At 35.1% G+C, this 16,905-nt stretch overlaps 1 protein-coding gene across 1 annotated transcript; it reads left to right on the top strand.

The window, feature by feature from the left end:
• Positions 1-4,295: 4,295 nt before the first annotated feature.
• On the top strand, positions 4,296-16,255 carry colec11 (collectin sub-family member 11; the record flags this gene model as incomplete). Its single annotated transcript, NM_001007331.1, is given in 7 exon segments — positions 4,296-4,448; positions 4,863-4,993; positions 7,546-7,617; positions 13,397-13,468; positions 13,561-13,614; positions 13,741-13,836; positions 14,095-16,255. Coding segments are annotated over 6 exon segments (816 nt in total). The 5' UTR covers positions 4,296-4,448; position 4,863.
• Positions 16,256-16,905: the final 650 nt, after the last annotated feature.

The raw sequence follows: 16,905 nt of genomic DNA, 5'->3' as shown, positions 1-16,905 counted from the left end.
TTTGTATTAACGTCTTTATTCATTCAGTCATTCATTCAACTGTTTATTAATATCTTCATTCATTCACTCATTAATGCATCTGTTAATTAATGTCCTCATTCATCCGTTTATTGTTTTCATTAATTCACTAATCTTGTTATTAATGTCTACATTCATTTACTCATTCATCCATCTGTTCATATTAATTTATTAATATCTTTATTCATTCACTCATTCAACCATCTGTTTATTATTGTTTTCATTAATTCATCTGTTTCGCGATGTCTTTAATTTTTCATCTGATAATTAATGTCTTCATTCATTCACCCATTCATCTATCTGTTTTATTAATGTTTTCACTAATTCACTCATTCATCTGTTTATTCATGTCTTCATTCGTTCGCTCATTCATCTGATTATTAATGTCTTCATTCATTCACTTATTCATCCAATTGTTTATTAATGTTTTCATGAATACATCTGTTTATTAATGTTTTCACTAATTCACTCCATCTGTTTATTAATATCTTCATTAATTCACTCATTCATCCATCTATTTAAAATTGTTTTCAATAATTCACCCATTCATATGTTTATTAGTGCCTTCATTTATCCATCTGTTTATTGTTTTTATTAATTCACTTATTTACCTATTTATTATTCATTCACTCATTCATCCATTATTACATTCATTCACTCATTCATCCATCTGTTTATTGTTGTTTTAATTAATTCACTCATTCATCTGTTTAATAATGTCCTCATCCATTCATCTATTTATTGGTATCTTAATTCAACCATCTGTTTATTGTTGTTTTCATTAATTTACTCATTCATCTGATTAGTGATGTTTTTGTTCATTCACTTATTCATCTGATTATTAATGTTTTCATTCATTCATTCATTCATTCATTCATTTACTCACTCAATTATTTATCTGTTTGTTATCTGTTCATCTGTTTATTAATGTCTTCATTCATTCACTTGCTCATCCATATGTTTATAAATAATTTAATTAATTAATTTATTCATCTGTTTATTAATGTTTTCACTAATTCCTTTATCTGTTTATTAATATAATGTTTAATATATAATATAAATGTTTTCATTAATTTACCCATTCATCTGTTTAGTAATGTCTTCATTCATCCATCTGTTTATTGTTTTCATTAATTCACCCATTCATCTGTTTAGTGATGTATTCATTATTCACTCATTCATCTGATTATTAATGTCTTCATTCATTCATTCATCGTCGATCAGTTTTATTAATGTTTTTACTTATTCACTCATACATCTGTTTAGTGATGTTTTCATTAATGTCTTCATTCATTCATTCATTCATTCATCCATCTGTTTTATTAATGTTTTCACTAATTCACTTTCATCTATTTATTGATTCCTTCATTCGTTCACTCGTTCTTCTGTTTATTGATGTTTTCGCCGATTCATTCATTCATCTGTTTATGATTGTCTAAAGTCACTCATTCATCTGTTTATTGTCTACATTCATTAACTTATTCATCCATCTGTTTATTGATGTTTTTGTTAATTCACTCATTCATCTGTTTATTAATGTCTTCATCGATCTGTTTATTGTTTTCATTAATTCACTCATTCATCTGTTTATTGTCTACATTCATTCACCCGTCTGTTTATTGTTGTTTTCACTAATCCATTATTTATTCACTCATTCATCTGTTTATTATTGTTCATTCATTCGCTCATTCACCTGTTTAATAATGTCTTAAACATTCATTCACTCATTCATCATCTGTTCATTGATGTTTTCATTAATTCACTCATTCATCTGTTTATTAATGTCTGTTTATATATATATATATATATATATATATATATATATATATATATATATATATATATATATATATATATATATATATAGATTAATCTGTTAATGTCATGTACAGTAATATTAGTTGAAATAAACAGTCCAATTGACAATGATTGATTGATTGATTGATTGATTGATTAATTGATTGATTGATTGATTGATTAATTGATTGATTGATTTATTGAAGTCAAGGAAATTCAGCTTGCGATTGGTGGAATAATTTTAATAATAAAATACACCAAAATAATAAAGTAGTTACTTTAAAAAGTAATATGTATTAGAATAACAACTACACAAAATTTGATGAGCACACATATTATGTGATCAGGGTCTTTTGAATGATATAGTGAATTTAGACACTTTGAAATGATAAGGACACATTTTAGGTTTGATTATAATATACATGACCCCATAGATGCAGAAATAATAATAATAAGTGCCTCCGTCATGCGGTGTCAGTTCAGAAGTGCTGTGAGTGAGAGTAAGACCTGAGCTGCAGCACAATTTCAATTTCAGGAGATTGATTTATGTTTTTTCCCTCATCACGTTATCATGTTAGTTTTGGTTACCAAGGGAAGAATATTCCTTAGCAACAAACGCAAGGAGCAGCACAAAGCACTGGAGATGAATGACACCTTAATGCTTTTATTAGGCTTGTTTATTAGTTCTGCGAATATAAATAGCAGTGCATGATCAGATCTGATTCTTCCCGTCAGCAACTGGCTTGTCATTTATTTGTAAATACAATACAAATATGGAAAATTAATTCTATGGTTTCTAGTGCAACCCAGAAAGGAAGCATTGTACACTTACTAATTGTGTTGCTTCAGTTAAATACAATCAACATAATTAGTGCAAAACAATATTAATTGCAATTATGGAAAAAACATTAAACTAATATTGCAAAATATAAACATTGGATCTGCAATATTATTTAAAATAATCTTTAATAAAATCATATCTAAAAACATATATACAATTAAAATAATAAGTAAATTAAAAATCAAAAATAGATTTAATATACAACAATAAGAACTGTGTTTTTTTCAATAAAATTCAAACAACTTTAATACAAATCGAAATTAAAATAATGATAAAAAAAATTACTAATAAAAAAACTAATATAATATAATATTATTTGCTGTTTTGTTCAGTCCAGAAACATTACTGCCAAACAGCATTAAGTACAATTAAGAAAAACATAATAAAATAATACAAATTTAAATCATTTGAACTTATTAAACTAATATTCATTCATTCATTCATTTATTTTATTTTTGGCTTAGTCCCTTTATTAATCAGGGGTTGCCACAACGGAACGAACTGTCAACTTATACAGCATATGTTTTACACAGCCTTCCAGCCACATCCCAACACTTGGAGATTAATATAATATAATATAATATAATATAATATAATATAATATAATATAATATATAAAATACAATACACTTTCTGGCCACTTTATTAGATACACCTGTCCAACTGCCCGTTAACGCAAATTTCTAATTAGCCAATCACATGGCAGCAACTCAATGCATTTTTAGACATGCAGACATGGTCAAGATGATCGGCTGAAGTTCAAATGGAGCATCAAAATGAGAAAGAAAGGTGATTTAAGTGACTTTGAACATGGCATAGTTGTTAGTGCCAGATGGGCTGGTGTGAGTATTTTAGAAACTGCTGACCTGCTGGGATTTTCATGCACAACCATCTCTAGGGTTTACTTTGAATGATCTGAAAAAGAGAAAATGTGCAGTAAGCGACAGTTCTGTGGGCACAAATGTCTTGTTAATGCCAGAGAACAGAGAAGAATGGTTTGAGCTGATAGAAAGGCAACAGTAACTCAAATAACTACTCGTTACAACCGAGGTATGCATCTTCAATGTTTACAAACATGGTAATTGGTCTATAGAAAATCTTTGGGATGTTGTGAAATGGAAGATTTGCATCATGGATGTGCTATCATGTCAATATGGACCAAAATCTTTGAGGAGTATTTCCAGTACCTTGTTGAATCTATGCCACGAAGGATTAAGGCAGCTTTGAAGGCAAAAGTGGGTCCAACCTGGTACTAGTAAGGTATACCTAATAAAGTGGCCGGTGATAATATAATATAATATAATATAATAAAATATAATATAATATAATATAATATAATATAATATAATATAATATAATATAATATAACTCTTTAAATCAGTATGAATCCATTCTTTTTTTCATTTCTTCTGGATTTTTCCAGCCAATATTCCACCACATATTTGTTGTTATTTAAAAACAACAACAAATGCACATTTAGCATCATTTCTCCCCAAAATACGCATCTTAACAAAAACTTGAGAATGCTGGAACCCCCTCAGATGTTTAATTTGTGAGGAATGCGCTGTCAGTGACCCTGATGTTTCACATGGATTTATCTGAGAGAAGTGTTGCAGAGCTGCTTCTTATCTTTGTGTTTACTCGTTCTCACTGGCTCTCAGGCCTGTGTGTGTCTGTGAGATGAACCATTTCAGAGCGACCACCAGTGAGCAAACCTCCATTAACTCCCTCAGATCCAGATCCAGGCTGCTGCATATTATACAGTATAGTGCGCTTTGAAATTCAACACAAGGTAAGTCTATTTTATAAGCAATACTATGTCCTGCAGGTGGCAAAGACAACAACGGGACGACTCAAATGCTTGCTTTAAAGTCCGTGGTTACTGGAGACGTCAAGGTGCGAAGGTTTACACTTGAAAATTGACTTCTGAAATGAAGGTGATGGTTGAAATTGGTACTCTTTTTTTTTTGATGTTTGTGGTTTTGGTATGACAGTCACAGCTTATGTTTGTATTTCCATAACCGGGGAGTTGTTGCGTGTTATTGAATCCGCTAATGTGATTTTTTTTTTGTTGCATTTTATGAGTACCAAAGGCTTTGTGAAAGCCATAAAAGCGGCTGTTATGTTTTTCGATTGGCGAGGGATTGTAATTTGCGTTTGCTGTTTGATTGTAAATGAACGTGAATGTTTTTGTTTTTGTTTCTAGGATGGTTGGAGAGAAGCTGGTGGCTTACATGTTGGTCAGTGTGTTAGGTCTGGCACTATTGAGGTCAGTGTTTGGTCAGCATATGCCAGAAGAACCTTGCTCAGTGCAGATCCTCGTCCCTGGGCTCAAAGGTACTGTAAAAAACATAAATAAAACTACATCACAGTTCAGCAAAACTACTAATGACACATTTATTTGAACAGATGTAATGCATTTATGTGACATCTGACACTTAAAAAAATTAATGATATTACATTTTTAAAATAAATGGTTTTTATACTTTTCAGAGTGTCCTTGGGATGTAATTAGTCAAGTCTTTAATGTGACTGATTTATTGGTGATTTGCAGCATCATCATCATAAAACAAAATCAAGTAATCTTACGACAATTCATAACTTTTTGGTTTAGTGGCTGATTTGTTTGAATTTGTAGGATCTCATTCGTACAATTTAATATGATTTGCTCATCCCCAATGATGATTAGATTGGTTTAGGGGTGGGGTTTGGTGCCATACCTCTTTTTAAAAATCATACATTTTCATACCACTGGACTTGTACAAATACGTACACGTAAACAATTACAAGTGCCACTAAAAAACAAAAAATGGGCATAGTTACTTTAAATCTGTCTGTCTGTCTGTCTGTCTGTCTGTCTGTCTGTCTGTGTGACTATACAACCGTTCTGTCTGGTTATTAAAACTGATTAGCTGATAGCCGTGCAATTTTCTGCAAATAACATCACTAGTACAGCCTTTTCACCTTTCACTCTTGTGTATTATTGTATATCACTCCACCCACAAACAGCGGCAAGCTGAGGACACTCTACAGTTTGACAAAAATTGCTGCTGTTAGACAACATAATGAACTTTTGAGGCTTTCTTTAGTGGAGAAGGTAGTCATAATTTCGCAGCATCGGATTCAGTGCATCGGCTGCCATCAGCCTGTCTGAGCAGATCAAAGAAAGTGACAGTTGACGTTCCACCACAAGATGGCAACAGTGAACACATAAAAAATCCTTAGGGAAGAAAAACAGCATTTTCTTAGCGTAAATTTCAAACTACAGCTCACATTCTGATTCGTTCTCTCTCTTTTTGTATGTTTGTATTATACCACAGAAACTGATAGTGTTTGCTTTGCTCTGGCCTATACGGGGTAAATTATTGTGAAATCCCGATTGCAACTGACAAATTCTGGGATATCTCTGTAGATTGATGGCATTTCATGCCGTTCAGTATAATCTTGAAATGTGAGCAAAATCACCTTTTTTGTCATCACTTCAGACATTACGCTAGAGAATCATTCAAACACTAGCTCTAAAGTTTTGTTTGTGAACTGACAATAGTTTCTGCTGTTCAAAAGAAAGTACTTCCTTATACAAAAGGTTTTTTTATACACGATTATGCTCCTGAACTGTTGTACAAACGCAATATCACATGAGTAGCAGTGCGATATGTATATGCATACAGTATGGTGGCGGGCACTAAGGCACTCGGTCTGTAGCCTCGAGCCAATGCACGCATCCCACCAGTGTTGATATATAGCCATATCGAACTGCTATCCGAGTGATATTGCTCATATTAATATATGCAATATTGTAATTTAATTTCATTTAAAAACTTCAAAATTCAGTTATTTGTCATTAATTAATATATTAATAATTATTTAAAATGTAATATTTTGTATGACTGCTTATTTGTTTTAATATTTAAAAAAACTATTTTGAAAATTTCAAAGTAAGATGTGATTGCATGAATATTGATTCATTATTTCAACCATATTTTATTCTTCTTAAAATAGTTTGAAACATTTAAATAGACCCTTGCATTTAATTGACATTCTATGTACAAAGTCAAATGACCCCCCACCCCATGATGATTTTGTCTTTTTTAAATACTTACCAAATTATGTTTAACAGAGCAAGGACATTTTCACAGTAAATCTGATAATATTTTTTCTTTCGCACAAAGTCTTGTTTTATTTCGGCTAGAATAAAAGCAGTTTTACATTTTTTTTTATTGACCATTTCAGGGTCAAAATCAATAGCCCCTTTAAGCTATAAATTTTCCGATACAAAACAAGCTATCATTATACAATAACTTGTCTAATTACCCTAACCTGCCTAGTTAACCTAATTAACCTAGTTAAGCATTTAAATGTCACTATAAGCTGCATAAAGTGTTTTGAAAAATATCTAGTAAAATATTATTTACTGTCATCATGACAAAGATAAAATAAATCAGCTATTAGAAATTAGTTATTAAAACTATTATGATTATAAATGTGTTGAAACAATCTTCTCTCAGTTAAACAGAAATTTGGGAAAAAAATAAATGGGGGCTAATAATTCAGGGGGCTAATAATTCAGACTCCAACTGTATATAATATATAATAAGTCTATTTAATTTGATGCAGACACCAAAATAGGACATCATGTCTTTGTCCCCTTAACTTCTGGCAGTCTGTTCACCACAAGGGATATGAGAGTTTGAATTGTGTGCACTGAACTCTGTGATAGTATATTTATATGTATTTAGGTCATATTCTGAGCATACATAGCATTTGCATACTGTACACAGTACACATACACACACTATATTAATGCACCAGCAGTAAAAGCTTATGTGATATTCTGAACAGCTTGATATGCAAGTATGATGGCTTAAAGCATTCCTTTTTTTCTATAGGTGAAGCAGGAGAGAAAGGAGAGAAAGGAGCACCTGGAAGGCCTGGGAGAGTCGGGCCAACAGGAGAGCAAGGTAATACTAAACCATTCTCTGAGAAGTTCATTAAATTCTTATACAGTGCTTTTTAATTAGTATACACTTAGTGTTAAGTCTCTTGTACTCAATAAGGCTGCACACGCTTGTTTATATAAATTTTGAATGTAATTATTTTATTGAAATGTGTTTTAAAAGTACTATCCATCAGTGTTTTGAAATATGACCTAAATTCTTTACAAATAGATACAAAAAATAGGCTGGTTTGCAAAAATAATTGCACATGTTTTTAAGCAAGTGAGCAAAAAGGGAGCTGCCAAACGTACACACTTTAGGGAACCCCTGAAACTTCCCTTATCTTGCTTATAGATAGTTGAGCTCATCTGGCCTGTATTGACCAATCATGACTTGTGTTTATAAATGCCTTAAATGATTCCACATACTGATAAAAAGGGAGTCAGACTGAATTGACCTATTGGACCTTGATTACAGTTGCTAACTTTTGCTAACAAGATGTTTTTGATACATTTTGGAAACCAAGTTCCACCTCTGATCATGAAGGACTTGTATGGAATTATACCTAGGGGATCAAGTACATCCAGGTGGTTATTATTGCAGAATAAAGCTTGGCAGGCTTACTGTATGAGCCGCCAGACGTGTAATGGACACAAAAAGTTATTTCAACTAATTAATTAAAGACAAAGTAGATAGAAACAAAAACGGATGAATGAAGCATACACTAACCTATGTAACAATCAGTCACAAGTTGGCGCCAATTAGTCAAAAACTCTGAAGTGACAGACAAGTATAAAGCCCAATCCCAATTCTGTTTTTGTTCCCCTACCCCTTCACCTTGGCCCTTAAAACTGAGTGTGAAGGGGAAGGGCTTCAAAATGTTCCACCTAAGAAATGGGACACCACTACAACACCTGCACACGTCATCAGATGTCATCGTGATCTCTTGCTTCATATGAGATCAGATAATGGCGAATTCTGTAGTTATTCTATTTGCTTTATTTTTTGGTATTCATCTTCAGGAAATCACTGAAGGCATGTATTATGTTTTCATAACGATCTAATGTGGCAATAAGATCGTAACTGCACTGCGCATTTACACCATATTAATGGCCATATTAATCTATGTAAACAAGCCAAAAACAACATTAACATTAAAGCAGACACTGTAAAAAGCTCATTCCCAGCCACTAGACTTTTCTGACAGTGTATTTGAGTTTCATCGAGTGACAGAATGTTGTAGGACTGCAATACAGGAGTTATGATTATGAATTGTAGATTGCGAAATTTAGCTTTTTTTTCATTAAGCGTTTTTTTTTTTTTTTTTTAAAGCTTGACGGTAAAACACAAACGCAGTTATGAATGTATTAAAACATGTGCTTTTTTGTTGCAAACATTCGTAATAATGACAAAAATAGTAATTTGTGGATCTTCTGACTTCTGGGTGCAACTATTCTGCCGCTGTGGCTAATGTATTCTGGGAAATTTTCTTACCCCTTGGTTTCGAGTGTGCTCCTGAAAGATCTTCATTTGAAGGGGCATCTACCCCTTTTCCTTAGCCTTACGCCTTCAAGCTAAAGAGAACTGGGACACCCCTACCCCTTCACGGAATGCGCAAAACGGGGGGGAAGGGCTAAAGGCTGATTTATACTTCTGCGTCAAACGGCTGGCGTATGCTACGCCGCTGATGCATAGCCCTTCGCCGTGGTCGTCGGCGTCGCTGACGTGCACCTTTTAAAAAATGTAACTACATTGTAACTACAAATGTAACTACGTAGCGCAAGCTCTGTGATTGGTCGGCTTGGTAGCGCTGACGAGTCTGGGCGTGACCGAGATCCCTGTGAATGGCGCGAGCCTGATGGAGCGATTGTTTACAAGTGTGGAGTCCTGTGAAGGAGCTCCGGATGGAAAGTTTTGTTTTGTGTTTACCTCATAGTTAAAGTTGTTGCACGTCCGCCAGTTCCTGCCTCAAAATGAGCGAGTTTGAGCCACTTGTACATCCCGAAGTGTTCAGGAAAACAAAACAGCAGCGAAGAAACTCGACACAGAAGAACATTTACACCTCACTGCCAACTAGCGTTTCGGATGTGTTGATGCAGACCAACAGAGACAGCGCGCAGAAGTATAAATGCACAGCTACGCGCGTTGCATGCGCCGAGGGTTACGCCGGTCACTTGACGCAGAAGTATAAACCAGGCTTAAGGGGTAAAATTGGGATTTGGCTTAAGTATAGATGTGTATGTATTGGCTCACAGTCAAGATGATAGAAAGTGTTGTTATTTTCAGTAATTATTAATGGTTGTAAAGCCGAACAAAATACCTTGGATCGTTTGGACTGACCAATCAGTATCAAGTCATCCAGAGAACTGTGTAATTAAATATTTTTAAATATACACGGTGGATAACTAGATTCATTGGAATTGAAGCTTTACAGATCAAAATGCAAGCATGAAAGACCTTGCGTTATGTTAGCCTGTGATGTTCGTGATGTCCAACCTGGCCTGCGCAAGCTCAATTGCCACTTTAGGGCGAAAAATCCTCGTCCCGCCCCTACATCCCTCACAATAAATATGATAACTAAGACACATGTGAAAGGTGGAAGTTTGTTTTGTTTGTTTGTTTGTTTGTTTAAAAAATTGCACTAGAATAATAAAAATACTTAAACTAGTTTTCTTTTTTTCCTGTTCTGCAGTGTACCAAAGCATGTAACTACTATGTTACAGCTGCAATTGCATATTGTGAGCATACTATAATGTCTCTGTAGCCTTTTGCACAATCACAGAGAGAATTCCTATTGGCCCAGTCATACATCGGGCAGCAGTAGCAGCACCACTTTCACAAGCATAAGGGATGTGTAAAGCACAATTCTCTTGTTCGTTTTCACCAGGAAAGTGGCAGATCTATGGTTTCAGCACAAGTGCACAATGGTTAAGTGACGATTTATACATAGCTGCTCGTAGTGGTTTTAAATATTATAAATATGAATATATGTGGGTGTCATGGTGGCACAGTGGGTAGCACGATCGCCCTACAGCAAGAAGGTCGCCAGTTTGAGCCTCGGCTGGATCATTTGGCATTTCTGTGTGGAGTTTGCATGTTCTCCCTGTGTCCGCGTGGGTTTCCTCCAGGTGCTCCAGTTTCCCCCACAAGTCTAGACATGCGCTATAGGTGAATTGGGTAAGCTAAATTGTCCATAGTGTATGTGTGTGAATGAGTGTGTATCTCAGTGATGGGTTGCAGCTGGAAGGGCATTCGATGCATCAGACATATACTGGATAAGTCGGCAGTTCATTCTGCTGTGGCGACCCCAGATTAATAAAGAGACTAAACCGAAAAGAAAATGAATGAATAAATCAATGAATATATGTGACACATGATTCTTGTCTGCCTTTTGTCTTACATTACATAAGACTTCCTTTTGGGACATTCTTAAATGCATAAAGTAGAGTGCAGAGTTCAACCCTCAGTGCTGGGAAACACCCATACATTCTCTCATTCAAGTTTTAGTTTATCCAATTGACCTGTCTTGTCTTTGGTTTGTGAGGGAAACCGGAGCACCCGGAGGAGACCCACGCAGACACAGGGATAACATGAAAAACACAAACTCGCGTCTTGGTTCTGCCTGGACTTGAACCAGCGACCTTCTTGCTAACCACTGAGCCAGTAAAAAAAATTAACTATAAATCATGATAAATGATAAATATTACTCTAAAGCCTACAGACAAGTAGATGATTCCATAATAGGAACACAACGTGCTCAATTAAATGTTACTAAGGCCCTGGATGACATATTTTGAAAGTTTCTAGGCAACCACAGAATTAGTTGTCTGTCAGTCTAGCATGACCGCTCGAAAATGTGGTTTGCTGTACACCTTTCCATTCATTCAGTTGAACAATGGAAAAAAAAAAAAAAAAAAAAAACACACACACACACACACACAAAGAAACTGGCTGTTGTTGAATTTTTGCCACTTCAAGTGCTCAGTGCCCCTGCAAAAATATGAGCTAACCAGGGCAAAACAATGATTTGTTTATTTGGGTGCGATAATTATTACCAATTATCCAGTAATAATTTAAAATGAATAATTGATTAAATCTTTCTGTCTTGCCACCTCATATGTGTTAACACCTTAAAGTTGATTTATACTTCTTTGTCGAGTGATTGCTGTGACTTAGTGTCTGCATTGCGCATAATCCTGCATTTATACGTACTTCCGCGTGCTGTCTGTGTTGCTCTGCAATAACACTTCCAAAACACTAGCTGGCATTAGGTTTTATGTTCACCTGTGTCTAGTATCTTCGCGGGTGATTTGTTTATTCCGAGTACCTTAATGTACAAGTAGCTACAACTCGTTTATTCAGAGGCTGGAACCGGCGGACGTGAAACAACTTTAATCATAAAATAAATGCAAAATAAAAGTTTCCATCTGGATCTCCTTCACTGGAATTTACACTAATCACAGGGCTTGCGATACGCGTCGTTGTGACATGCAGTTACATTTTTTGAGAGGTGCGCGTCAGCGAACGAAAGTGAAGAGCGGATATGGCGGGGGTAGGGGTGTGGTTGTTATGGATGAAAGTAAAGAGGAATGGGGAGTCGCGGAAGAAAGTAAAAGTGAACAGCGGATGGGAGAGGAGGGCGGTTAAGGAGGGGGATCGGTAAAATAAGGTGCCGGATCAGATTTCAGAGGTTCCGGATCCGGTGTGTTCTGACACAAATTAAGCCCTGAATACGCATCATTGGGATATGTAGTTACATTTTTGAAAGGTGTGTGTCAGCCACAGTGAGGACTATGCGACGGCATTTGTGCCGGACCATAAAGTACAAATCATCCTTTAGGCGACTATCTAGTTTACCTATATGCACATGCCATCTCTGTCTAAAACTATAATTGATTTTAAAACAGTTCTTACTGATATAGAGAATAACATCATTAGGAGTTAATCTCGCGCAACTAGACGTTTAGGGTGCTTTCACATTATCACTTTTGGTCCGCACCCAGGTTTGTTTGATGTCAGAGCTCGGTATGTTTAGCTCTGATGTCTACTAAACTCTGGTGTGCACCCGAACTCTAACCGAGTCTTCCTAAAAGAGATGGTCTGGGGTACAGTCCATGCAAACTCTGGTACAGTTCACTTCTGATATGAATGCAATCGTACCCAATAACGGAAGTGAACCACCAACTGTAGAACAAACTTTAGTTTTCATACCGTTCATTTGTGTGTGTTTGTCTGTGTATCACCTACCTTGTCGACAAGCGGGACTGACCCAGTGCAAACAGTGATAATGACTGCTTGTCTTTACCAAAAATTACTTCTGCAGACATCACATGATTTTTTTTGCAGCAGCAGACAGACGCAAGTAGCTCTCTGTATTTTGGTTTTGGTAATAAAACGTTTTTAGTAAAAGCAGAACGACCGTGATTTGCGGATGTCTTCATTTTGCTGTTTTGCTTTCGTGGTTGTCACCTATTGTAGCAACAGCTGTACACAAAACAGCAGCTTGATGACGCAAGCGTACCAGGGTTCAGAAGGACAAAAGACAGTGTGAACACAAACCAGCCGAGAAGGTGGCAAGGAGGGACAATCAGAGTTAGGTTCGGTTAATTTGTCGTGGACTATCCTGAGGTCACCTGAGTCACATGTAAACAACCAAACCAACGTCAAAAGCCCTACAATAATGAGCCAGCATGTAACATCTGTAAATATTTTAAAGAATTACTATAAGCTCTGTGTTCATTTAATCCTGACTAAAAAGCACTGTGAAAAGCATAAAGTACTCTAAGTTTAAGTTATATTGTAGGTCCCCCTGGAGACAAAGGGCAAAAAGGCAGTCCAGGACGTTATGGAAAGATGGGTCCCACTGGGCCCAAAGGTGAGTACAGTTTGTGAAAGCATCTGGACTTTTGAAAGTATTCAGGTTTGCTTGGTCTTACTGCTTGAAGACATAACTCTCTTTTTTCATAGGTTTAAAAGGTGATATGGGGGATCCAGGACCCAAGGGCCCAAATGGAGAGCCAGGTATAGAACTTGCTGAAATATAATTCAATTTATATCATAACTCATAATTGGTTCGAACTCATTAGGAACCAGTTTAATGCTTGAACTGCTCATGTGAATGGTCTACTTTTTAATTTATCTCCCTAGGCGTCCCCTGCGAGTGCGCACCCTTACGGAAAATGATTGGAGAAATGGATATTCAAGTGGTGCAATTAACCAATGAGCTGAAGTTCATTAAAAATGGTACGTCCAAAAAGACAGAATGAACCCTCTGCACTCTCTACCAGTGTTCCTGAGATTACAGTAATGTGAAGTTGTCAAGTTGATTCGCGCAGTTGTTCATTTTGATACGCAGGGTGAATGCACTTAGACAAAGGTATTTAGCCATTAGCCAGAAGCTCTTTTGTTTAACTGTCAGAATGCACTTGTGTGAACGCTGGCTGCTGCAGTGTGATTATAGAAATTCAGATCCTCATTTTTCAGCACTGCCCTCCCCCGCAGCTGTCGCCGGCATCAAAGAGACAGACAGCAAGGTCTATCTGCTTGTGAAGGAGGAGAAGCGCTACCGGGAAGCGGAGGTGTTTTGTCAGGGCCGAGGTGGACACCTGGCTATGCCCAAAGATGCGGCAGCTAACAGAGCCATCGCCGGCTACGTGACTGACGCGGGTCTCAGTCGCGTGTACATCGGCATTAATGACCTGGAGCGAGAAGGCCACTTTGTTTATGTGGAGCGCTCACCCATGACCACTTTCAGCAGGTGGAGGGAGGGTGAGCCCAACAACGCGTACGACGACGAGGACTGTGTGGAGATGGTGTCTTCAGGAGAGTGGATTGATGTCGCTTGTCAACTCACCATGTACTTCGTGTGTGAGTTTGACAAGGACACCGTTTGAGCTTCACTGCGCATCTGTAGAGGGGGAAAAGTCAAGTGTTTAAAATACTCCAGTGGCAAATTTCAATGAGAAAAGGCTACTTTTGTTATATCTATGTTATATGATGTGTTTTATGTATAGCTGTTAAAACAACAATTAAGTATTATTTTTATGAACTATATATTGTATTTTCCTAAAGTTTGGGTTTTGGAGATTTGAAATGTTCTAGTCTCTAATATCCAACAAGACTGGATTTATGTGATCCAATATACAGTTAAACACAAATGTATGTTTTATATTTATATGATTGCTAAATAGTTCTCCCAAAAACAGGCCCATAGCCAGCCTGGTGAAAGTGGTGTTTTTTTTTTTCACGAAAAGTGGACCTTTTTGCAGTTATTTGCCTCATTTTCTATTTAATTATGAGATTCAAATACTGCATTTTATTGACATTTTAAGCACTGTTTTTAGCTGAATTAACCTGTCGGATGGTCATCATAATCACACTTTTTGATGTACCAAATATTTACTAAAGATTTAGAATACAGATTTTAAAAAACAAATTAATTACATTATTTATCATTAAGAAAAAAATTTTATCTGTTAAAGGTTAAAAAAAAAAACTGTAGCCTATTGTCATTTATTAGGAAAATAACAAACTGGCCAGCACATTAACTTTTCCTATTCCAATAAAAATTAATTAAAAGATTTAGAATAAACGTTACTTGAAAAATGTTTTCTCAATTTAAAAACAATACAGTGGTGAAAGAAGACTTCTCTTACTTAGATTGTGTGTTTTCTTGCACAGCTTGATGAAAAATATTTGTTAGCATTGGCCAAAACTAGCTAGCTGAAGTCACACCGAAGCCACAGCCAACAGAGGATTCCGCTTAGTCTTAAAGCCTTTTTCGTGAGGGCTATTTACACTATTTATGATGGCATAGCAGTCAAAATAGGACAATTGAGCTCATTATGGGAGAAATTCTGGACCTTTGTCAGTGAGGGGTGGGTTTTCCGAATCACCCGAACCCCCTGTCCACAAAAAAAAAAAAAATTAAAAAAAAAATAAAATTGTCATCATTTACCCATTACGTTTCAAACCTTTATGAGTTGCTTTGAATCTGTTGAACACTAAAGAATATATTCTGAATAAATACAAAATTTTGGGTGAACTGTCCCTTTTAATTTGCAATAACTTGAGTCTTTAATGCCACATGATCATTTAGAAATCATTCTGACATTAGTATTGGATTATTATTTTTATTATATTATTAGAACATTTAAACAGAGTTGTACAAGGTATTTTTGTGGAAACCTTTTTTTGTAATATCTGAGAAATAGATCATAATACTGACGAGAAATACAGGTACTGCCATTTGTGAAAATTGCTGTACAGTACATGCGGCTTAAATTAATTTTAAGAAGGTTACTTGCATTTACTTTTAGGTATTTTTGTAAAAAGCCAGACATAATTGTGAAAGTTATACGAATGTGAAAGTCATTTAAATTACTAAACTGCATTTAAATGTGGTAATGAACTTATTGTGTAATTATATGTGCTTTAATTATAATAATTATTATATTATATTCCACTGATTTGTGCTTCTTTCTGTGTTTCCTTTTACTTGCTTTCTTTTCTGCCACTGGAATTTGAATTAGCTTTTTTTATTTTTTATTTACTGAACAGGTCAGAATACTTATTTTATTAAAGCAAACTTAACTTGCATTATATTTTTCCTCTAAAAGGGAACTGCCAGATTGAGGTTATACTTTATATTTTTATAATATCCCAGATTACCAACAGTGCACCATTCTGTTATTTCATACTTTTTTGGCAGATTAGGCCAGTACCAAGGCCACACAACAGTGAAAAACAAACAAACAAACAAACAAACAAACAAACAAACAAACAAACAAACAAACAAACAAACAAACCGTGAGATCAATATTGTATTTCTAACAATAAACCACCGTCACAAGCTACCATCATACTGACTTATTTAAATACCCCCCGAAAAACCTTTTCCCAAAGCAATTTTGAGTTTAAATTTAAATCAATGTACACTTTCTCTAATGAATTGTCAAAAAACGAAATAGAAGATTATATATTCAGTAAGGATAAGATTAATTATGACAATATGTCTTAAACAGAAGAAACTTTACCAATGTTGTGAAATATCACTAATTATGGAAAGTTATTTTAGAATACATTAGCATAAACATAATAGGTACTCCAGGGATTCATTATACTGCATATATTTCATGTCTTATCATTAAATTAATGAAAAGGAAAACAATAACAGCAAATAATTGTACATTTATATATCATGAATTTTACTTTTGTGTAAAATGTCCTTTTGTTGTTTTGTATTACTACAACAAATAATTAAATATAAATTATTATCAATATTATGGCTATTATTTGTTTTTGATCAGTATT

The sequence above is a fragment of the Danio rerio genome, chromosome 17 (assembly GCF_049306965.1).
Source record: "Danio rerio strain Tuebingen ecotype United States chromosome 17, GRCz12tu, whole genome shotgun sequence".
Taxonomy (NCBI): Eukaryota; Metazoa; Chordata; class Actinopteri; order Cypriniformes; family Danionidae; genus Danio; species Danio rerio.
The sequence above is the reverse complement of the archived record's forward strand: the minus strand, read 5'-3'. Positions and strand labels throughout refer to the sequence as shown.